The 22,562-nt window shown below is 52.9% G+C and overlaps 1 protein-coding gene across 3 annotated transcripts; it reads right to left on the bottom strand.

The window, feature by feature from the left end:
- Positions 1 to 241: 241 nt before the first annotated feature.
- Positions 242 to 22,562, bottom strand: Sdc1 (syndecan 1). Of its 3 annotated transcripts, XM_006515045.1 has the most exons (6): positions 22,119 to 22,150; positions 21,447 to 21,605; positions 4,470 to 4,551; positions 3,092 to 3,573; positions 2,532 to 2,667; positions 242 to 2,320 (listed from the first exon to the last, which is right to left on the bottom strand). In XM_006515045.1, exons 2-6 carry the CDS (start codon positions 21,483 to 21,485, stop codon positions 2,151 to 2,153), a joined length of 909 nt encoding a protein of 302 aa, XP_006515108.1. In that variant the 5' UTR covers positions 21,486 to 21,605; positions 22,119 to 22,150; the 3' UTR covers positions 242 to 2,150. The 3 variants fall into 3 exon arrangements, with proteins under 3 accessions (XP_006515108.1, XP_006515109.1, NP_035649.1); XM_006515046.2 differs by lacking the exons at positions 21,447 to 21,605; positions 22,119 to 22,150 and adding an exon at positions 8,288 to 8,311; NM_011519.2 differs by lacking the exons at positions 21,447 to 21,605; positions 22,119 to 22,150 and adding an exon at positions 22,257 to 22,562 and having other exon boundaries at positions 270 to 2,320.

Genomic DNA, 22,562 nt, shown 5'->3' with positions numbered 1-22,562 from the left:
CAGGGAAAGGAACAACCTAGCTGGAGTTCATGATGCTACACACAGAGGGAAAACAGGTGCAAAGTCGGGAGTCCTGGGATATGGCAAGAGCATAGTCCTGCCCTGGGGCCTGGGCAAGGATGCCACTGACTGTTGCTATTTGGTACCAAGCCAGAACACAGGCCAGTTAGGCTCCCATTCCAAAAACCAGATAGAGTTGGACATGGCCAGACCAAAAAGAGACTGCACAAGTACACCAAAGTGTCTGCTGTCCAAATGGACACGTACCATTTATTGCAATTATATGAATGAGCCCAGCCTGAGGCTTGGACACTGTCCCACAAGCCCTCAGCTGAGGGCTGTCTCAGATATGACCCCACCCCCACCCCACATCACATCCAGCCATGTGATCTGGCAACAAGCTCTGGGATGAAACACAGGGCACAGATCTTTTGTCTAGCTGAGTGGCTGAGCAGCCTAGCCAGGAGCTGGAACATCACTGAGCTAAGTAAGCAAGGGGTGCTCAGCAGTGTCCCAGCAAACATGAGGGAGGAAGGCTGTCCCAGGTGTCTGCCCTGCAAAGCAAGCTTAGCTCTAGTGACCCTAGGTCAAGATGTGCTAGAGTCCCAATTACTTAAACCATTTAGAAGAACAGACATCAGGGCCTGTAAAACCTTGGCTGAACTTACCAACTTCCAAAAGAAGTTTAGCCAAAAGAAAAACACAACACAACACAACAAAACCAAATAAATCAGAGGAACCCTGGACCCAGCCAGGATCCTACCCTTTGGGGGATTGGAGGCGTGCAGCCTTAAGCCAAGCTTCCCCGAGCTACCAGGGTTTGGGCAAAGGGTGGCTATATCTATACCACCAGTCCAGAGAAGAAGAAGCAGAAGCAGTAGAGTTCATAGGACTCCTTTATATTAAAGTTTATTACATCTGCAAAATCTACTGTACAGAACCCATTGGATTAAGTAGCGTTTTGCCAAAAGCAAAAGACTCACTCTTTGGGAAACATTTCTGACTCCAGCCTGGGGGCGGGGCCACAGGAGCTGAAGGTGAACTTGGTTCTTGATGGAGGAACCAGTGCCAGCCATACTCAAGATGTGTCTTGTCAACTTCCGGGAGGAAGGATGACTAGAGATGGTACCAAAGGTGGGAGACGCTTGGGCACCCTTGCCACCCCTCCCCCAAAACTCTACAGTCTCCTCCCCTCCACTCCTAGACTGTGAACTTCGAGTAAGTTCTCACACAGGCTCTTCCAATGTCACGGTGGCCCAGGCCAAGGCCGTGGCCCTGAGTCCATGCACACAGGCATGACTGGTCAAGAGGTGGCTATTCCACAGTATCCTGGACTAGCCAGCCTACTTACGGGCCGCCAAAAATGGGGCACCATACAGATAGTCCATACCCTGTTGTACGCATGAGCGACAAACTCAGAGACAACACACAAACTAAGCCTACGTTTTGGCGTCCAGATTTGGTTCTTCTAGGTTAAAAACAAAAACAAAAAACAAAAAAAGTCTTATTAACCCCCGATTCGGTCTCCTGAATGTAGATTAGGGAAGCGAGGTGAGGGACACCAGTCAACAGACTTGCCTTACCCCAGTAATAAGGTCTGCTGGGGCTCTGAACAGAGAAATTAGAGAAAATATGTGCAAAACCAAGTTGTCTAAAGTAGACCTCCCCACAATGAAAAGTGGATTCCAAGGAGCTCAGGCCTCCATCCCCCACCACAGCACGGCCAACCCTAGCGGTCTCTATGGGTAAGTGCTATGGCTGGTCAGCCGAAGCCCCTCTCCTGTCCTCAGGATCCTCCAGCCGCAATAGGCCATCTAGGTCCAAAGCAGTCGGGTCCCCTTTCTGTCCAGAGCTGGGTCTCCTCCCATTTGGAGAAACCAAGTCAGAAGAGTGGACGACAGGTGTGGTTGTGGTAGAAAGATCAGATGCAAGAAACCCTTTGCACCCAAGCTTCTAGGCAGAAGTCAAAGGAGGGGAATCAGTTCCCAGCACACCCTGGGACCGCTCGGGCAGGAACAGCTGGAAGGGCCTGGGTGCAGAGGACATGACCCAGTGGTGGGGAGGCCAGGGCTTGAAGTTTTTCACAGAAGAGGCAAGTGGGAGCCTAGTGAGTGGCAGGGGCTGTGGGGGGAGAAAGAACTATTTCCCCATCAGGCGTAGAACTCCTCCTGCTTGGTGGGTTTCTGGTAGGCACCGCCATTGGCTTGTTTGGGCTCCTCCAAGGAGTAGCTGCCTTCGTCCTTCTTCTTCATCCGGTACAGCATGAAAGCCACCAGGCACACAGCAAAGATGAGGCCCACTAGGCCTCCGGCAATGACACCTAGGGAGTGAACAGAGGCAGGCTCAGATCAGTAGCTCCACGGGGTCAGTGGTAGTCTCTCCCAGACTAGACGGACAGCCTAGGAGGTGGCCTGGAGTAGAATTGACCCTCCTCCTTCCCCACCCTGCTGCTAAAGATGCTTCACCCCAGCAACCCAGGCTACCTCAGAGCCACCACCTGCCTCCTCCTCTCCACCTGAAAGAAGACTCACCTCCCAGCACTTCCTTCCTGTCCAAAAGGCTCTGAGAAGCACCTGTGGCTCCTTCGTCCACCGGGGGCTGATTCCGCAGGCCGGGCTCTACGGCAGCCACAGCTGTGTTCTCCCCAGATGTTTCAAAGGTGAAGTCCTACAGAAGGGTAGGTTGGGATCAGGTCAGGCTGGAGCCACTGACACAACAGCAACCTGAGGCAGTGCCATACCTGATGGGATCCCCTGCCACCCCCATCAGACGTAGCCAACCTATACCAGCATCTGTCAAGGAATGCAGTCAGTCACACCTGGGACCCTGGCAGGCCAAGACACAGATACCGCCTCCAGTGACACAACGTACACATTGTTGTGTGAAAATTCCCATGAAGGTCTAAGACGGAAAATTCACCCTGCTGTAAGCTCCTGAATGACATCTAAGGAGTCGCCCACCTCCTGATCTTGCAATCAGTCTGTTTCGGGCAGGAGGAAGGTGGGACCCTGTCACCTGTCACTGTAATGAGGACATTAGGCGGCCAGGTGCCAGGCACTAGTGGCCACCCAGGAAATGCAAAGCCACTCACTTGTTCTCCAGAGCCCTCTCCTGCGGGAAGCTGATTGGCAGTTCCATCCTCGACAACCTCTTTGATGACAGAAGTGCCGCCACCCTCCACACGTGGAGGCTGATGGTCAGGTTGACCAGGTGCTGTGGGAGCCGAGGTCTCATGGAGGCCAGGTTGCATGCCCCCGTGCGGATGAGATGTGACAGCTGCCTGGGCTGTGGTGACTCTGACTGTTGAGGCCCGTTGGGTGATGGGGAGCTGCACGGTCTCCCTGGGCCTGGTGGTGACCTCCTTTTCCTTGTCCCGAGCAGTGAAGCCAGGCTCTGCTTCTACATGGAGCACAGGCTCTCCCTCCTCGGGCTTCTCTCCGGCTGGCAGGACAGAGGTAAAAGCAGTCTCGGTGTTGCTGCTGGTGGGCTCTGGAGCTGTGGGCGTGGCTGTCAACAGCCACACGTCCTTCCAAGTGGAAGGTGTCTGCCGTGACAAAGTATCTGGCAAAGCACCTGCAGGGTCAGAGGTGGGGGTTTGGGGTGTCAGGGTAGGAGAGGTCTCCAGGCATCACGCCTGACGTGATTCATGCTCTACCAGGAGGCTGAAGCCTTCTGAGACCCCAAAGGTGACCTAGCAAAGGCTGAACTCACTTTGAAAATTAGGCCAGAAAAGCTGTCCTTTGCAGCCTCACCTGCCTACAAGTAGCGTGCTCTCTGAACTGTGAGAAATTCTCGGGAATCTGGGAAGGGATCCTGCTGTGAGCGTGGGCCAAGACACCAGAGCTGATACAGGACTGCAGCCCAGGACAAACACCTCTTCTACCCTCTTCCCCAAGGCCTAAGGCTCCCAAGAATACACGGCTGCATTTTACCTACCTTCCAACCCTTTGCTCTGGTCTCCTTCCCACTGTGACCTCAACTTTCCTTCTTAGCTCTCCCCATTCTTCTGGGAGACCCCTCTGGCTAGCTGCAGCTCACAGCCTTCTCCCCTCACCCCCCCACCCCTCCCACAAACCCACGCTCTGCAGAGAACTGGTATCGAGAGATGGAGGTGAGAGCAAATCTATACCTAGCCGACTCTGTGCTTCCTACAGCTTCTAACAGGCTCTTGGGCAAAGTATTCCCATCTCACAGATGGAAACACCACACCAAGGCTCAGTGGAGTCAAACTCCTCCAAGGGTTGGCTCTAGTGGCTGCCCATGGCCTGGTGGAACCCCTTCATTTCTCTGAGAGTTTCTCTTAGCTGAGTGGCTTGCAGCTGGATACCATTCTTCCTTTTGGCACTGTCCTGACTCCAATGGCTAAGGATGGGATGGGAGAAGAAGGGGGTTCACTAAAAGCTGGGTGACTGCCTGCTCACCACTCCAGCCATGATCTATGCCATCTCAGTGTTCTGGGTCAGTCTTACCTGTGCCAGAGCCAGAGAAGTTGTCAGAGTCATCCCCAGAGCCATCCTGATCTTCAGGAGGAACATTTACAGCCACAATTTGCTGCAGAAAGATAAGAAAAGGGTATGAGATATGCCTTGGTCAATGCCCAGTATCCCTGGGTTCCTATTGTAGGCAGCTGAAAAGGCTCACCCAACCATTCCAGCCACACATGTAGGAAACAATTGCCTGTGGCCCTGGGGCTAACTCTGGGAAACCCCTGGTCCTTCTCATACCCTCAATGCCATAACATCATAGCCTGGTGCCAGGTGGAGGCACAAGTGACGGGGACATTGTCCTAACCCCAGGATGCTCTGACTGGTCAGGGAGTCTGACCTGGGAACAGAAGCTGTGATACCCATGAAAGCCATCAATTGATCATACTCTGAGACTCAGGCTTGGGGCCATCAGTGGGAGCTTTCAGCACACCCCACCCCAAAATCTATACATTTAAAGAAAATCAGTGTCCAGCTGAGCTAGACAGTGGGTGTGCGCACAGAAGTCTCAACTGTGAGAAGCAGAGCCAAGCTTGGCATGGAGGAGCCATCGGTGCTGAAGCAGCTTTGCCCACACAGTGTGGTCCCAGGCCTTGTCCCAAGGCCTGTCTTATCAGCCACAGGAAGGACTGTATCCTGGCCTTCTTAGTGAAGAAAGGACAGGGTACTCTTGGGTTGGGGACAGTGGAAGCTAATTCGACAAGGCTTCTACATTAAGGAGACTGAAGTGAATGGGATGGGCTCTCCCTGGCAACAGCAGCTGCAGGAATGCAGCCCGCCTGGCCTGCTCCAGCTCCAAGGAACTGAAGGTGGTGGAGTACAAACACAGTCCCACAGGACTTGGGCAGGGAAGTGGAACACCGCCCCCAGCTAAGCAGGCTGGGCAAGGGGCAGAGTTGGGCCCATAGTTGCTCTCAGTACTGGTTCTAGGATAGCTAGTGCAGGAGGAAGACCCAGGTAAGCAAGTGACAGAGAAGGAAGATACAGGGGCCCTGCTCAGCAATGAGACTAACCCAAATAGCCCAGCTCAGCACAGAACATCTTACAAGGCCCTGGCACAGACCAGAACAAAGAATGATTTTTTTTTTAAAGTGTACAGTTAGGAGGAATCACATGCCTTCAATCCTGCCACCCAGAAGGCAGACATAAAAGACTGCAGTGTATTCGAGGTCAGCCTCGTCTACATATGGGTTATAGGCTAGCCAGAGCCATATAGACTTTGTTTCAACAAAACAGAGATAGAAGTACATGGTTCAGCAAAAGGCTCCAAAGACCTGACCTTGGTAAGGCCTCACCAACTGAGTGGCCTTAGCGATGTCACTACACATCTTACAGCCTCAGTTTCCCTACCTGTAAAATGGTGCCAGCACTAACAGCTGAACTACTGAATGTCACAACACTTCTGTACAAGTAAAAAAACAAAACAAAACAAAACAACCAACCAAACAAAAACCCCACAGCCTGGTAGGTAACAAGTGTCTGTGTCCCTCATGCGAGCTGCTCGTCTTGTGATGAGGGGATTTGTGGCGACCCCCAGGCCTGGAGGTCACGTGCACAGAGGAGCTTCCGATTGAGACGAAGTTTTAAGAGAAAAGAAGGCAGGAGGAAGCCAGCCAGCTCTCTAGGAGCCTCTGCTAAAGATCCAGAGTGGTCTAGCTGAGGCTCATCGTGGTCCAGGATGCTTGGCCTAGGGACCCACACACAGCCCTACTGGCCTCACTCATCCGTGGAGTCAGGAGTGGTTGGTGGACCCACGGAGGAAAACTGCAGTTGTACACGATCTATACAGCTTATTGTACAGGGGCACTTCCACACACAGCAGCCACAAGGCCCGAAGTACCACTGAACTTCCTTTAAAAGTACAAAGCAAAAGCAAGCTCTTCTCCCCTGGGACAAAGGTTTGGAGCCTCCACAAGTCCATCTGCAAGGACAGCTGGTTCACTGTGGCTTAACTCCAGAGAGCAGTTACAGCCCGCCATGGCCTAGACCCAGAGGATGAGTGGCTCTCAACCCTCCTAACACCGTGACCCTTTAATACAGGTTCTCATGCTGCGGTGATTTCTTGGTTCTTTCACAATTGTAATTTTGCTACAGTTATGAATCATAATGTAAATATCTAATATGTAACTCCCACCCAAGGGGCGCACAACCCACAGGTTGAGAACTACTGCAGTAGACACTCAAAAATTTCCCTGTGGCCCATCCACAGAGCAATCAGATCCCATGCCCTTACCACACATCAGCCCATCATGCCCTTACCACACATCAGCCCACATCCTGTATACACTGCTCCAGGTGGTACTCGGATTCCTGTGGTAGTCTTCCCTGCGGCTGCCTCCTTCAGCGGCGGAGAAGAGCACCCACCAGACAGGAACAGGCCCCGAGTTCATAGCTTCCTCCTCATTCCAGGACTCAACTCCATTCTCTCCTAACCCACTGACTCCCTCCATAGGAAGGAAAGCTGGAGATGGGGTAGAGGTCTCAGACCAGCCTGAGGCACGCATTAGGAGTGCAGACCTTGTTCAACAAGGGGTAGCCAAGGCCGCAAAGATTTATTGGAATCCAGGCAAACATACGGCGGCTAGCCTCTTTCCTCCACAGAGAAGCCCTGAAAGTCAGCAATTTCCCAAAAGGGAGGGCTTCTCTAAGAGCTAAGATTGGGTCTTCACAGGGAAGCAATTTGTTCCCCTGGGTTTTGCTCAAGCTTATCGCTTTGTGATCTTGTTTACGCAACAAGCTTCTAGAACGAATCTCTGCTGAAACCAGAAACCAGGTCCAGGGCAGGGAAAGGGGGAGCCAACCCCTACACCCCAAGTCTCCAACCCCTGCTAAGCAAAGAGAAGCAGCTCCCTGACTGCCCCGCCTCCACTCTCAGCTGGGACCTATCATGACAGCATCACAGGTAAGGAAGGAAGAGACTTCAGCCCCAGAAGAGAAGAAATGTGGGGGGAGGAATAACTCCCTCTGAACCAGGACTCCACCCAGCTGACGAGTCTCCAATGTAACAATCAGGTACTATTTACAACCCTGTGTGTTCGAGAGGGCTCACAGGGCCATCTCAGTATCACTTCTGACCTGGGTCCTTCCAGGACCGTGTGGCCACGGCTTAGAGATGTCTAGGGATTGACCGCCACTCGGGGAAGAAGGCAAGCCAGCCCTACCTTTCCCCTCCGCAAGCCTTAAGAACATCAGCTGCTCACAAAACAAATCAAGAACAGAGAACAGAGCTCAGCACTTGCCACTGTGTGACCCTGGGACTCAAGTGAAGCAAAAAAAAAAGATTTTTATAAAGTTTGCCTGACCTCCTCACGAGTCTGCTGTGGTACACGCACAGCACACAGATAGAGGTACATATGTGTACGTACACACACACACACACACACACACACACACACACACACACACACACTAGAAAACAACCTCATGGTAAGAAAGATTTTCATGGTTCGTACTATCGAGCCTGGAAGCTGGCTGATTTGAAAACCCAAAGTTAGAGGCTTGTTTTACCTAGAAGGATTATGAAGGTAGATACATGAGAAGTGGACACAGGGTGAAAGAAAGGACCAGTTGACTCGTCTACTTTGGGCATCCGCTGGGGCTGTAGAGCAAAGACCCTGGACAGACACCCAAGGCAGGGGCCCAGTCCAGGACAAAGGGGACACAGGCCTCAGACTTCCCTAGGGCTGGAGATAATTTTCCCCACTCACTTTCATTCCTACACCTCCCATGCAGTTCCTCCAGTCCTGCTGAGGTCAGCATCTCTAACAGATAAGAAACAGCACTTCCCAGGGTGAAGGACCTACCAAGGCCATCAGCCAACAAGTGTCCACTCACTGTAGTACATCCTTTCTTCCGGGCTCCCCAGGCCGAGAAAGACCTGGCTGAGACCATCTCTCTCAAGGGAAAATGGCCTCAGTTTCTTTACCACAGCTTCAGCACCAGGAAACAAGATGAGTGCTTAACCCTGCCTAGCAGCCCCGCTGGGTACCCATCACGCGTGTGAAAGGTATAATAGATGCAGCAGCGTGGGTCAGGACATAGTACAGGAGAGAGTTCACCTCTAGTTGCAAGCCATTGCCAAAGAACATGTTTGGGGCTGTGGGCAGAGGATGCTTAAAGGAAGCCTGGAGCCACTTCCTGCCAGCTCCCACACCCACACTGACCGGAAGGAAGGCCACCCTCTGTGGTAGTCACCGCAATCTGATGGAGCCCCGGGTCCTGGCTGCCTGAGGCTGAGAGTGGTCTGCACCCCAGCACTTCATGATATCCTGAGTATGAAGACAGTTCAGCTGTGTCACACACCAAAATCATGATACCTAGGGGGCATCTCCAAGAGGCTCCGCGATTACAAGGTTTTTGTAGAGAACGCCCACCTGCCCCGTACCCTGGAAGTCTACCGCCCTGGCACAGAGGCCTGTGGCTTCCAATCAGCACTCCAGGACACTGTCATGTTACCAGCTGTGCAACACTGGTGGTGTCTAAGACACACAGCCCTAAGAAGCTTTGCGGATCCCAAGGGGCTGTCTACTTTTTATTTTCAGGATAAAGCCTGACAACTTGGATTTGATTCCCCAGGACCCACACGGCAGGAGAGAACTGACTTTCTGAAGTGTCCTCTGATCGCCACAAGCATGTCCACACACAGACAAAAAAATATGCGTACATATGAAATGACACATAATAAAAGAAAAAAATTTAAGGTCACAGAATTTTGATATTAAATGGATTCCTTCACTTCAAAAATCAGGACTCATCACCTGGAAACTTGGAGGTACGAGCCAGGTAAGAAACAGCCTGGTGTTGACCCTAACAGAAACCACAGCACGTACACACCCAGTGCCCCATTCCAGGCCTTCCAGGAGAAGCCTCAGGGAGTGGGGTATGAGGGGACCACTCACAAGTCTCTAATTTGGGCAGTGCTGGGAACTTCACTTCGTGGAGTGGGAAAGCGAGGCAAACTTGTGGGCCGTCTGCAGCTGCCTGGTGCCACAACAGAAGCCCCGGCGTCTGTGGGTGGGAGCCGAGTAACTGAATCAACAAGTCCCATTAGTCACAACATCCAGTGACAAAGAGCTGCTGTTATCAAAGGAGCTGGGTCACAGCCATTCCCAAGCAGTCTGGATCCCAGATAGTTGCGCCCCCACCCCCCACCAACACACACCTGTTCCAGGAGCCCAGGCTTCAGTCACACGGTCTCTGTCCACTCAGCATACTACATTGGGAAAGACAGGGACATATCCCCCACCCCACCCGAGAGTCACACCAAGATAAACATCCACCATTCTTACCCAACCAAGACTCTATTCCACAGCAAATACCCAGGGGGTTTCAAACAGGTTCATAGTATGCAAGAGATCTACCCCTACCCACAGGTCAGACCTGTGGATTGAAGGGCTGTAGTCTTCTCCTCTCACCCCTAGAGCCACAACTCTGGGGTACTGAGGACTCTGAGCTACAGAACTCGCCTCCCTCTGTACAAACAGACCTATGATCTGGGCATGACATCTGTATCCAGGGACCCCAAGAACTACCACAATGTCAAATGACACTTCCCCCTCAGAGGCTGCTGTACTTTGAAAGCAGTCACCTGAGGAGGAAAGGCTCCACTCAGAGGAGTCTTTTCCTGCAGTGGCCAGGGGCTCAGCAAGGCAAGACCTCTACTCCTGTTCCCTGACTGAATCTGGTGTTCAAAGTCAAGGCACTAGGTAGCAAGAGAGCTCTGTAAGCCAGCGCAAGAAGCAAAGCATCCTGGGAAGGCGCCCCATCAGTCTTTACTTCCAATGCCTTCACTCTTCGAAGACAAACACCACAGTACCAGGAGGGCCTGCTTCACCAACGAGCTGAGGGAACATTCAAAGCTTCCAAAGACCCCTAAAGCCACCAAGAAAAGGAGGAACTGCCTTCCTGCTAGGGCCTACCAGGAACAACCTAGTTTTCCCAAGTAGCTGGCTTCCCAGCCTAGCGCCTTCACATTAGCTGCCCCACTGTGTAACCTGACTGATGTCAATGAGAGGATGCTGACACTACTGAGCTACCCCAGGGGGCCCCAAAGGTGGACCTCCGGGGCAGCTGTTCTACAAGGTGCAATGTCTCCTGGAGGGTAGGGCGGACAGGAGAGATTGTGACTAAAACCTACTCCTATCCGGTAGCTCTCAGTTTGTATCCTGTGTCCTACAGCCTGGGGTCTTGACTGCTCTCTTTCCCATAATCACCTTTTCCTCCAGTCCTGGCTGAAATGCTGGGTGAATTTTCCCAAAGCTTCCTCAACGAGGCTCTCTGGGACTGTATCAGGTCTAGCTCAACTAGTCCCATGCTGGGGCTCAACTAGTCCCTCGCTGGGAGTCTGGGCAGCTTGTCTCTGTACCCACTGTGCTGGCGGGAAATGAAGTGCTCTGAGAGGATAATTCTGTTCTTTTATGGCACTCAAAGATCAGGCTGGACAGTGCATGCTGAGAGGTGACCAGAGATTCATGCTGGGGTGACGATACCCAACTCCTCACTTCTCTCCCATGGAGCTAAGAAACTGTAAGGAGGCCTCAAGACCCAGAAACCCCTTCCTAAAGCCACCTCCAGAAGGGAGGGCCCCCATTGGTGCCTTCAGGCAACACCCAAATTTCCGGCTGACAGGCACCCTGATTTATCAACTTTCTCTCTCTCCACCAAGAATCAAGCTGAGACCTGCACTGAAGTGACTGGTGACCCAGCAGGGAGTGAACGAGAGGCCCAACCCAGGGTGGGGCCAAGGTGAGGACAAGGCAGGTAAAGAGGACTGTTAGCTGCTTAGCTGGGGAGCACAGCACCCCAAAAACACCTCCAAGGCTCAGACCCTGACAGCATTTCAACGGAGGGGAATTTCCCAAAATTCCCTGGGAGCACACAGCTCACCCACATCCCCCAACTCAGCAATTCCCACTGCTGTTGCACATTTCCTGTACGTCTTGGGGATTCTTGGGAATGGGCTGAGTGGGAAAGCAGTATCCTGTCTTGGTTTTAATAACTGTCTTTTTTGTCAGCATTCCCTGTTAGTTTAACACCAGACTGCAAGCCAAGGTCAATGCCGGAGTCAAGTCCGTCAGCACCAGCACACCTGCCTGTACCATTCCTCCACTCTCCATACCCACTACAGGTCAATGTCCCATGAGTACCCAGACGCCCATACCTCCTGGTGGAGCTGGAACCAGCCCTGCAACCCACATGCCAGGACTAGTCTCTGAGCAGGCTCAGCTGAGAGCCGGGTGTGGAGCTGGAAGACCTGCCAGATCCCAGCCAGGACGGGCAGGGCGGGACTTCAGGCAATGTGGAGCAAGGGCGCCTGGCCCTGGCCCAGGCCCAGCCTCTCACTAGGCACTGCTCCTGGAGGGAACCAGATAGGACCTATTCCCCTAGACTTGCCAGCCACCTCTCTTCAAATCTTTTGGGCCTGGCCAGCCGAACGTACCATGGGAAAATGAGAAGACCCGATAGAGTGAAAAGATAACTTATGTTTTGGCCTGTTTTTTGGCACAAGCCTTATGTGGGCTACCATACCATAGGGGTTTGACAGGAGGATGACAGCAAGAAGGTTCCCAGGGCCCAGCCTACGGCTTTGTATAGCACATGCTCTCTGCCTAGGAGCTCTGGCTCACCTTCAAGGGACAACCAGATACAGTGGCTGAAGCAAAGGGCAGCAAAGCATTGTGGGCCAGGTGACTGCTGGAGATGCCCAGAATCAAAGTGTCTCTGGGAAGTAGCCTGTGATGATGGAAGAGACAGAAAGCCATTCCCAACCCCCACCATGCTGGCCCCACACTATCCTAAAAAGAAGTGAAGGGCCTCCTCAGTTTCTTTTGGATACGTCTTGCTGGTCAGAGCCAAGGGACTTGAAGAGAGGTGGCTGACAAACTTGGGGGAAAGATCCTGTCTGGAGCAGTATAGGAACCCCACCATTCTCGCTTCTGGGATGTAAACTCCCAGTCTGGCAATACCCCCAAAACTGCTACGTAGCTGATTCTAGACTCAGCAGGATATGGGGGCCTGACACCTGTGACACATAGACTTCGCATGGCCATTCCGCCCCTGAACTGGCTAAATAAAGGATCCTCAAGTTTCACTGAAGCAGAAACTACTGCTTTCGACACACCTGCACCAGCCGGGCCACCAGCTGGGAGGCTGGGGCTGTAACTCTGATCACCAAACCTCTCTTCTTAGTGTCTCTGCGGTTGTGCAATGCCCTTTTGAAAATTAAAATGCCTGTGGGAAGGGCTAAAGGATACTTGTCATTCACATTATAGCATAAGTCGGCTTCCTATGGGGGAGGGGCTAATTCTAGAACTGGGGCCCTGCAGTTGGGATACAACAGATGGGAAAAGATCATAAAGAAGAGACTAGAAGATACAAAGAGCAAATTTCTTTAGCCTCTGTGAGAATGCAAGTGACAGGAATACCACCACCAGCAAATACACTTCATTTCCTCTTTCCCCTTGAACTAAAGATGCCTGTGCATCTTTAAAAGGCACTGAGGCCCCTGGGAAACAAACCAAAGGCAGAGCATGCTGGGAGTGGTCCCACAGCATGGTGGGCTAGCCTGAGGTGCCAGACTCTGAGAAGAGGCTGTTTTTGAAAAGGTGGGTGGGTTTCTCAGTTCCTGGAGTGGCCCCAGCCCACACAGGAACAAAGCGGCCCAGGTCCTTTCTCTGACACCTCACAGCCTAGATAAACAACTCCACCGCCTTTAGAGTTGACGCAGAGGTGGCTTAAAGGAAAAATGGGGTCAGGGTCCAGCAGTCTAGGTCCTGGGGCCAGCGGTGGGTGGGAGAACCTAAGGGCCTGACCAAGGCTGTAGGGGCACTTGAAGCATAGGGACAGGTCGAGACCTTAGGAAATCAGGCACTCCAGCCACTTGTTGAGTAAGGTGCCAGGTACCTGTCAGAGCACTTTCCCTGTATTAGCTAACTAATCTTTAAAACCATTTTCAGACCATAACGCCCTATCTATCTTACAGATGTTGAAATTGAGGCAAAGTGGACAGTCACTTGTTTAAGAGCACATATCCATCAGAGTGGGGAGAGGCCAGGCAGGTTTGCTCTGAGACCCCCTCGGCCATCACAGTCCTGTCCAGAGCTCTCACTCCCCAGAAGAGCAGCCTTTGGCACTGAATGGGTCAGGGCAGGGGCCCACACCCACCTTGCACTCTGACCCAGCTATGTTAGTGTCTATAGGGAACCTGCTTCCTCTCAGGGTAACCTTCAGTCAGAAGCTCCAGGCAGGGGCCACAGTGCCCTACAACTGAAACACTGCTGTCCCGAGCCCCCACCCAGGTGCCCAGGTGTCTAGTTTTCCCATTCGCCAGCTCAGCCCACACAGCTCAGGCCAGGAGCCAGTCTCACATAGAGGCTCAGTGGAGATGAATGTCTGGTCTGCCAGGAAAGGCTTGGACTTCTGAGGAAGGACAAAAGGCATGTTTGTAGACTCTATGACATCAACACTAACTTCGGGGCAAGACCAGAAGGGCCATTCACATGAAGACTCTGTACCCTCCTACTCAGGCACAGTCCCTGGGGGTGCTGCACACAGCAGGCTATCCTTAGTACTCCTAGAGACTTGCTCCAGTCAAGGAGAGAACCCCAACCACTCGGCATACTACTTCATTAATCTTTTCAAAAGCCCTTCTAGGCAGGATATGAGGGACCCGATTTCACAGATGAGGAGACAGGCTTAGAGCTAAAAAGTTACCTGCAAAATTATACGAGAACTGATAAAGCCAGTATGTGGTTCGGGTGGACCAGACTGTACACCATGCTTCTCTTCAGCCTAATGTGGTTTAGATCAGCCAAGATGGACTAGCCAGCTGATATGTGAGGAGCCCCTTACTCAGTCCCAAAGGTAGACTGATTCAGACTTCTATGGAAAGACAGGTCCTAGGATGCCCAGCCTGCCTGGTTCCAGGTTCATCAACAGCATGCTCAGGGCCACTTACTTCTAGGAATCTACAATCCAGGCCTGCCTCCTTCTGGGGGTGGGAGAACAGAAGGAACACTGTGCCCATTCGGAATGGCCGAGAGTCCCTTTAGCATGCCTTTGAAGCACACAAGGGCAGGGAGGTAGGACAGAACCCAGAGACTGTGGCCACCTAAAGACCAAGCTTAGGGGTCAGAAGCAAGGGCTCCATCCCTCCCCAACATGCCATTCAGGGAGAGATGTGATCCCAACACAGCACCCTCATCTTCCTCGGGAGAAGCTGGAGTGACATCAACGACTCTTGCTGGGGCCCTACAAGCCCAAACCTGACCTCCATATCCACTGAGAACTCGCCTAGGAGAGGGGATCTCCGATTTGCTGCAGAGGATACCAGAGTTAATGTTACTTTGTGCCCCTCTGATACACTCAAGTCCCCAACCAGTGAATTCCCAGGAACATCTCTAGCCACCTCTGGTATGGAAGCCAAGGGCCAGCACATGCTGGATACGACAGATCCAAATGGGGTGAGATGAAGGGTTTTCCTCTCTGTCAGTGTACTGGAAGGGTTCTTTTTACCATCCTTGGAGATGGGAGAAGGGGGCAATGCCCAGGAGATAGAAGTGCCTGGCCCTCTTCTACTTCCTGATGCCCTCCCTACCTGCGGGACCTTTCTAAGTATCCCTCATACCCAGGAAGCCTGCAAGTTAAAGCATCAACGAAGCCTGCTTTGCAGTCTAGGCTCCTGACTAGATTCTATGGTTTCGCAGAATCTGAGATAAAAACCCTCCAGCTGGCTCGGAAGACACAGGTGGGGGCTGACTTCACTGTCACTGTCACTGGTCTAGCTCCATGGGCCTATTCCATGGATGGGCACTCTCCCTTGGTGCATTTCCTGCACCCCAGCAGGGGCTCTAGGCAGGTTGGCACTTAAGACAGCTTCCTCCTGGGACAGCAGAGATATCTGAGACACCCACAAGTCCCCATGGCACAGCCAGGTCATGAACAACTCCCCTTTGCCTCTCAGACCCCCAGGCTGGTCTTGTCTCACTGCCCTGCCCTACCTCCTGCTAGTGGGTGCTGGTGGGTCAAGGTGGGTGGGGTGAGCCTCCAGGGAGGACTTGTGGGGCCTGGCATCGTGACTCAGCTGATGAGCACAGCGATAAACACGCCCACCTGCCCACTGCCCCAACCTGCCCGGCACTGCTTTCATTCCTGCTGATGAGCGGACCTTGGGGAGGGTGCCAGGCTGCCTGGGTGTGGGTGCGGAGAACATCACCTGGCCTCCACCCCCAGCCTGACCTTGCCCAGAGGCCCCATCCACCCCATTCCCACAACGAATGCCAAGGGCACTGATCTGAAAACCTGCCCCACCTCCAACTCCAGAGTGGTCTAGTCTGAGACTCCCCTGGGGCAGGCAGTACCTCCAGAAGGAATAAAGAGAAACCAAATGAAGCTTGAGAAGCCCAGCAGGGTTAGCTTCACCATCCCAGGACTCGGTCTCTCCACCAGTGTGTGACTGTTAGAAATGGAGGCCCCTGAGCGGATTTCACAGGCCCAGAGGATCACAAGAAGTCAGAGACAAGGCTAGGACAAAAGAAAGGAGAATTTCAGCATGAGTCTAAGGCCATCAGACCAGTAGTTAAAAAGGGGGAAGACACCAAGAAAGGGAGGGAGCTGCAAATAAGAGGTGACCCGGTTTCCCAGATGCTACCACTGCCGAGAACACCAGGGCTAGAAAGGCTGAAGCCAGCAGGACAGAAGCCCCTGAGAGCGCCTGTGTACACACATGGCTGCAGGCCTCAGGTGAGTCACTGGGCAGAACTTTTCCCAGGGCTGGAGGCCAGAGGAACATATCTTCTCTATGTAATTAGGTAGCCCACAAAGCCATAAACAGTAGGAGATGGGAGACCCTTGAGAGGCTCCCAGAGGAGACACCTCTGGAGGCCTCTGAGTTCCAGAGTCAGCAGGGACGATCCCTAGGCAAATCTCTAAAAGGAGATCTAGACCCGCCACCTCGCCACCACCACCACACCTGCCTGTCACTAGCCCAGAGATTTCCTACTGAGCTCTCCTCAAGTCCCACTAAACTTGCCTCCACTTGCGGGCTTCACCAGACCTCCTGACTCTCCAAACACACAGCCTATGCCAGGTGGCAAGTTGTCCCTTCTCCAATGCCCAAGCCTGGCCAGGCGAGCCCAGCGTCGACAAAGGCTAGTAACCTGGGAAGCTCTTGTAGAGCAGGCAACAGTACATAGGCAAAGCCAGCCATCCCAGAGCCTGCTGTGTAGGGACCTCCAGTGTCCATCTGGAGCTGAAATGGCACCAAGTGCAGGGTCTCACTCCAAGAACCTAGTCTTATTGTCTGTACCTGAAGCTGCTTGCTTATGGAAAAGACAAACAAGTGGCCATGCACTTCGAGCCCTATTCAGGGCATTCCTGTCATACTCAACAGAAGGTTCTAGAAGGTTCTAAAAGGTTCATTCTCACCTAAAACCTCATCTCTTCTGGAATAGCCAAAAGCGATATGACACCATGCTGACTCTGCTCCGGGGCACAAGGTCCTGGAAAGGAAGATACTTTCTACAGACTTCCTGTTCCACTATCTTCCCTCTGCACACACTAGGGCAGGCTCTCAGGGGGCAATTTTCAAACCCAACACTTCAAAACCAGATTGAGAGGAAAACAAAAAAAGGCAATTAGGAAACAGTATGTTCTGTGTGCTTTGGGACTAGAAATAATCTAATGTCCAAAATGTTCCCCTAGCATTCCCTTGGAAAGAACCACAGGAGAATGCAACCTAGAAGCCAGGAGTCTTGGATTCCAAGCTACCCACTTGTGGCCACGAAACCCACCTCCCAGGGCTGACAAAAGCTCTACTAAATCTGTAAGTGTGTTCGCCAAGCTCAAGATAAACTGCATGAGAGGGCAAGCAGGTACCACCCAAGACAGGTTCCTTAGCACTCAGTTAATACTAATAGCATGTGAGCTCCATGTGGTCCTGGTGCCCACCGCCAAGCCCCCACTGCTGTCGACTGAGCTCAACTTTCTATGAAGAGTTCTTAGCTGTACCCAAGCAACCGTCGGGCACACACAGCCACAGCCCAGGGTGTTTCCCAATACTCAGGGTTTACCCAAAGGCACAATGTAGGCTACAGCCCAGCTAAACAGTCACTCCACACAAAATGCTCACAAGCAGGAGTGTCCAAGGAAGATCTGCAAACTCCAGGCAGGGCCTCACAGGATTCAGCCAGCCCCAGTGTGCCGGCCTGCACTCTACAGTGTATTCACACCATACATATGTGAGCACGAGAGCACGCACAAGCATACTCTCAAACATGCACAGGCGTGCCTGTGCACACACACTCAAACAATCAGGCAATGATACATACCATAAAGGCTTAGGAAGAAAAGCTAAGTAGGAAAGAAGTAAGAAAACTACCAAGCCTCTCCCCCCACCCCACCCAACCCCACACACAACAGGCACTCAATAAAAAGTTAACCCTAACCATTATCGACAGCTAACATTTCCCCAGCACTTTCATTACAAAGCACTTTTGCACCATCGCTTATGAAATGAACATGTTAATGACAGAATGTGGGCAGAAAGAGCAGGTATGGTGATGTCTACTCTACAGATGGGGACAGAGGAGTTGGAAGTGAGTCACTTGAGCTGACACGGTAAATCAGTGGCAGAGCTGAGCTTCAGTGTGAGGCTCTGCTGGACCCAATGCTGTCTCTAACCTGTTGTTTCTAAGTATGGGCAATAGATTATGTAGGACGCGAACTAAAACATACACTAAAGAAATGGAGAAAGAACCAAACCCAAGAGTCGTTCACAGTCAAGGATTAGGAACAAGGTTTCAGTCGCATATGGTGGCTCGAGTCTGTAATTTCAGCTCTTTGAAAGTTGAGACAGGAGAATTGCTAAGAGTTCAAGGCTACCGAGTGAGGATCAGTCTCAAACAGAACCAAGGACCTTCGATTATCAATACTGAGAGTGAGCTAGCCTTGTTTGTTAGTCCAGGGCAGCTGGAGCTGATAAAGTCACCAAAGAGAAGACACTGCCAAGCTGGAACTCAAGCTCCTGTGTGCTTCCTGGCATTGTGTGCATCTCCCACCGAGGGAGTTCTCTAGGCTCTTCACCGGGCCAGTGCTTCATCATTTAGGAACAGGACAGTGGGGTGGGCAGCACGCTTCTGTCCATTCTACCTTGCCCTTTCTACACGCACACACACTGCAGCAGCCTCAACAGAGATTCCCGAGGGACATCAGACCCACACAGCCGGAGAGCTACGCAAAGGTGAGACCTTCGTGTTTATAAGAATTATAACCAACCTGATTTGTTTTTCAGTCTGATAAAGAAAATAAACTAGAATTAAACAGAGAAGCTCCAGGCTTGGGCACACCAGTGTCACTCTGCCTGCCAAAGACTGAGAAGGAAAAGAGAAGCTCCGAATTCAAACTGCCAGTCACTGGGACACAGTCTTCTTCAGAGCCACCAAAAACCAGGAGACTGCTTGACCTGGCGCCACTTGAGGAGGCCCAGCATCATGAGGGACTAAATACACCTAGCAGTGTATTGTTGAAGATAACAGAAAGGAAATAAGGGTTTCAGAATCCTGCTCAAAGTAAGACTGCTTTGTAAAAGTTGAGCACTTTTGGTGGCCTACACCTTTAGGCCCAGCACTGAAAGTTAGAAGTAGGTGGATTTCTTTGAGTTTGAGGCCAGCCTGGTCTACATATTGAGTTCCAGGGCAGCCAGGACTATACAGAGAAACCTTGTCTTAAAACAAAACAAAACAACAACAACAACAACAACAAAAAACAACCAAGGATACTTTATAAGGAGGCAATTTTGAGCTGACTGAAAAAAAAAAAGTCTGGCTACCATTATACATTCTCAAAGGACTTCAGGAATCCAAAATTTTGCTGCAGCAAGGGGGAGGGGAGATCTAGAAAGTACTGCCAAAAAAAAAAAAAAAAAAAAAGGAAAAACATCAATCTTTCCCATCATTCTTTCCAGTCCCTTCTCCCTACCAATGTGTGTTAATGAGGTTTTATTGTGGCCCATCAAGAGCCACAGGTAGGTTACAACCAACTCCACCCTCCCTGGAGAGCTGAAGCCAGCAGTGACATCATGCAAGCACAGGCCTCCCCCACTCCCTCCCATTCTGCCAGACCTGGGGAAAGTGTCTCTACTAGTCCAAATGATTACAGTAAGGGAGAGGAAAGAAAGGGAACAAATAGCAAGTCACTATTCCAGAGCAAATAACCATTTCTCCTATTCTATATAGGAGAAACAGAAGACCACAGGACACTGAGGGACAAACCTGCTTCAGTCTCTGGGGAGTAGTTGCTAGCAGCCTCTGATCCCAGCAGCTCCCCCCCCCTTCCCCATTCAAAGGCAGGCACCCAAAAGCACTCCCTATCTCTCTGGTCCCCAGGGCTGTCTGACCTGCTTCCCACAGGAGCTTAGGGAGCCCTGAGAAAGGGACCAGCTCTCTGGCAATTTGTGGATATGTGCTCTCATTTTAAGTAAATCCCAGCTGCCTTCATTTTTCAGGAAAAGGGGAAGCTCTGAATATGTCCTCACTCTTATGCACCCACTTTTAAACAAATGTGGGGTTTTTTTTTGTTTGTTTGTTTGTTTTCTGTTAGAGAGAAAATAAACCAAACTTAAAAAAAAAAAGTAAAACGAACACTCTTGCCTCCAAGTGGGAGTCTGATCCTAAAGCTCAGACAGTGACCTGGGGGCTCAGCTCATCTTCTTCCTCCAGGAAGCCTTCCATTGAGATAATTCTACTTCCTAGACCTGTTTCCCTAGAGGGTTCAACCTCCCAGGCCAGCACACAGGAAGTTCCGGAAAACGCCACCTCTAGTTGTCTACTCAGCATTATTAATGGGTGCTTGAGGGGCTTAGGTCACAGGAATATCTGCCTCTCTAAAGACACCAGGGAAGAGAACACCACCTCTCCAGATCCTGGCTGGAAAGAAATTCAGTACTGCATCTGTACTGCCCCAGTGAGGCCTCACGTTGGGCCTAGAGAACAGAGCCGGAGGTAATGCCAGGCGGGCCGGGGAGGCATGCTAAGTAGCTCCACTTTCTTCTCCACAGTGGTAACTATGATTCCAGGCATAATCTGAGTCCCACAAAAACCACAACCCTCAAACAATTTCTTGAACCTTAAAGCCAGGAGTGCACAGGAGACTCAGTTCGGAATTCATAGCCCTCCCAGAGAACCCTGATTTGGCGCCCCCACACAACCCCAACTCATGGGCAATACAATTATGGAGGCCCTCTCTTGGGCTCCAGAGTGATGGAGAGCACCAGCCACCTGGGAAGGAGCGAAGGCAATGCCATTAACAGTGACTGGGGACGTGTCCGTGTGCCACTTTATTTGTACACGACCTTGGTATCTACCAGCGCTCAACTCTCCTTCCCTGTGCACGTGTCTGCCTTTGCCAGGACTATCGAAGTTAAGCAGACCAGATGTGGCGGTGGGAGACTGCCACTTCCGGGAGGGATAAAGCCTGAGGCTCCGCACCTCGCCTCTGCCTTCCAGGGGTTGGGCAAAGCCGCCAGTGGAAAGGACACCCGGGACTTCACAGCGGGTGCGGGGGCTAGGGGCGTGGACACCCGGAGGGCAGCGCTGACACCTGGCGGCGACCCAGGACCCGGCCCACGTCAAGGACCAGCGCTGCGGGGCGGTTCCCAGGGAAGGGTTACAGGGGCCGAGAACAAAGCGCCCCCGTTGGGGAAGGCGGGCTAGCGGACGGCGGCTGGGGCGGGAGAGCACTTTCTGGGGTACCCTCGACCAAGCTCTTTGTCGGCCAAGCCGCTGATTAGAGAGACCGACCCCCACCAAAGGTGGATGGCTGCATCCTACCCAGAAGCTTTCCCCCACCAGTCGCCAGCTCCACGTTCGTCCCTCTTTCCCCGCGGCCCTACTGGGCGGGCCAAGGGACCCGCCTTCCCTACGCGCGGCTTCAGCACAAAGCCGAGTCGGGGGAGGGGAAGAGCCGTACCGGGGTCCACTCGCGGGGAGGGTCCCCCGCGCGGGCCATGCGGAGGAGGCCCTCCGGGGGCAGCACAACTTCAGCGACCCCAAAGTTGGGTTCTTAGGGTCTTCAGCGTTCTGAAGCCAACTTCCCGGAACCTCCCGCTGCCAGCTCGGCCCGGCTCACCTGGGGCAGCCAGAGAAAAACCGAAGGTCCCTGAGCCACCCTCTTGTGTCCCACAAACAGCCTTAATCCCGTCCCTCCCGCCACCCCGAACGTCAGCTTCCCCCTGTTCCCGCGCCGGCTCTGCTGTGCCCAAACTTGCCCCGGTGCAAAGGGCCGAGCGCCCGGACTCCGCGGCGCTGGGGGTGCAGCCTGCAGTCTGGTTTGAATTAGGGTCTATGGAAAAGGCGTTGTGGCCATGGCCACTGCATCCCTCCGGGACACTGGCGGAGGCCAGGCCGCTGAGATGGCCAGCAAGACAGCAACGGGAGAGAGCAACTCCAAGCGGCGCCTAAGGCCGGCGGAGCGCCTAAGGCCGGCGGACTCAGACCCATGTGGAGTCGTTTTACTTAATTGGGAGCGGGGAACCAATGGAGGTTCCACTCTGCAGGACGCCCGGACCACGAGCTGGGATAGCCTCCTGGCATCCACGGACCGTAGAGGAATTGGGACAGGAGTCCTCATTAAAGGGCTCACCATCCCAGGATCCGCCAGGCAGCGCGGGAAGAAGTCCCCGCTCCCCTCCCCCTCCACGTGCTGCCGCCTGCATGGCATCGGCGAGTGGCGAGTCCCGGCTTCCCGCCGCCTCCCAGCCCTGCCCCGGGCCACACTCACCGGGAGGGCAGGCTGCAGGCGCAGCGCCAGCGCGCAGAGCCAGAGCCAGAGCGCCGCGCGTCTCATGCTGCCCAGACCGGCGGCGGGAGCTCGGTGGGCTTCGTGGATCCGAGTTGCCGGTTGCACGGAGCTCCGGGCCGGCTCTGCTGATTGCTCTGCGCTTTGCTGTCCCAGGCTCCTGCCCAGCTCGCTGCTCTCTCGAGCGAGGGCTGTAGGTTTCGCCGGCTGGAGTCAGCTCCCGACTGCCAGGTCCCTTCCTCTGCGTTAGGCTCTGTCTCCTCTGGCCCGCACCTCTCCCGCGGAGCT

This window comes from Mus musculus, chromosome 12 (assembly GCF_000001635.26).
Source record: "Mus musculus strain C57BL/6J chromosome 12, GRCm38.p6 C57BL/6J".
NCBI classification, from domain to species: Eukaryota; Metazoa; Chordata; class Mammalia; order Rodentia; family Muridae; genus Mus; species Mus musculus.
This window is presented reverse-complemented; position numbering and strand designations above follow the sequence as displayed.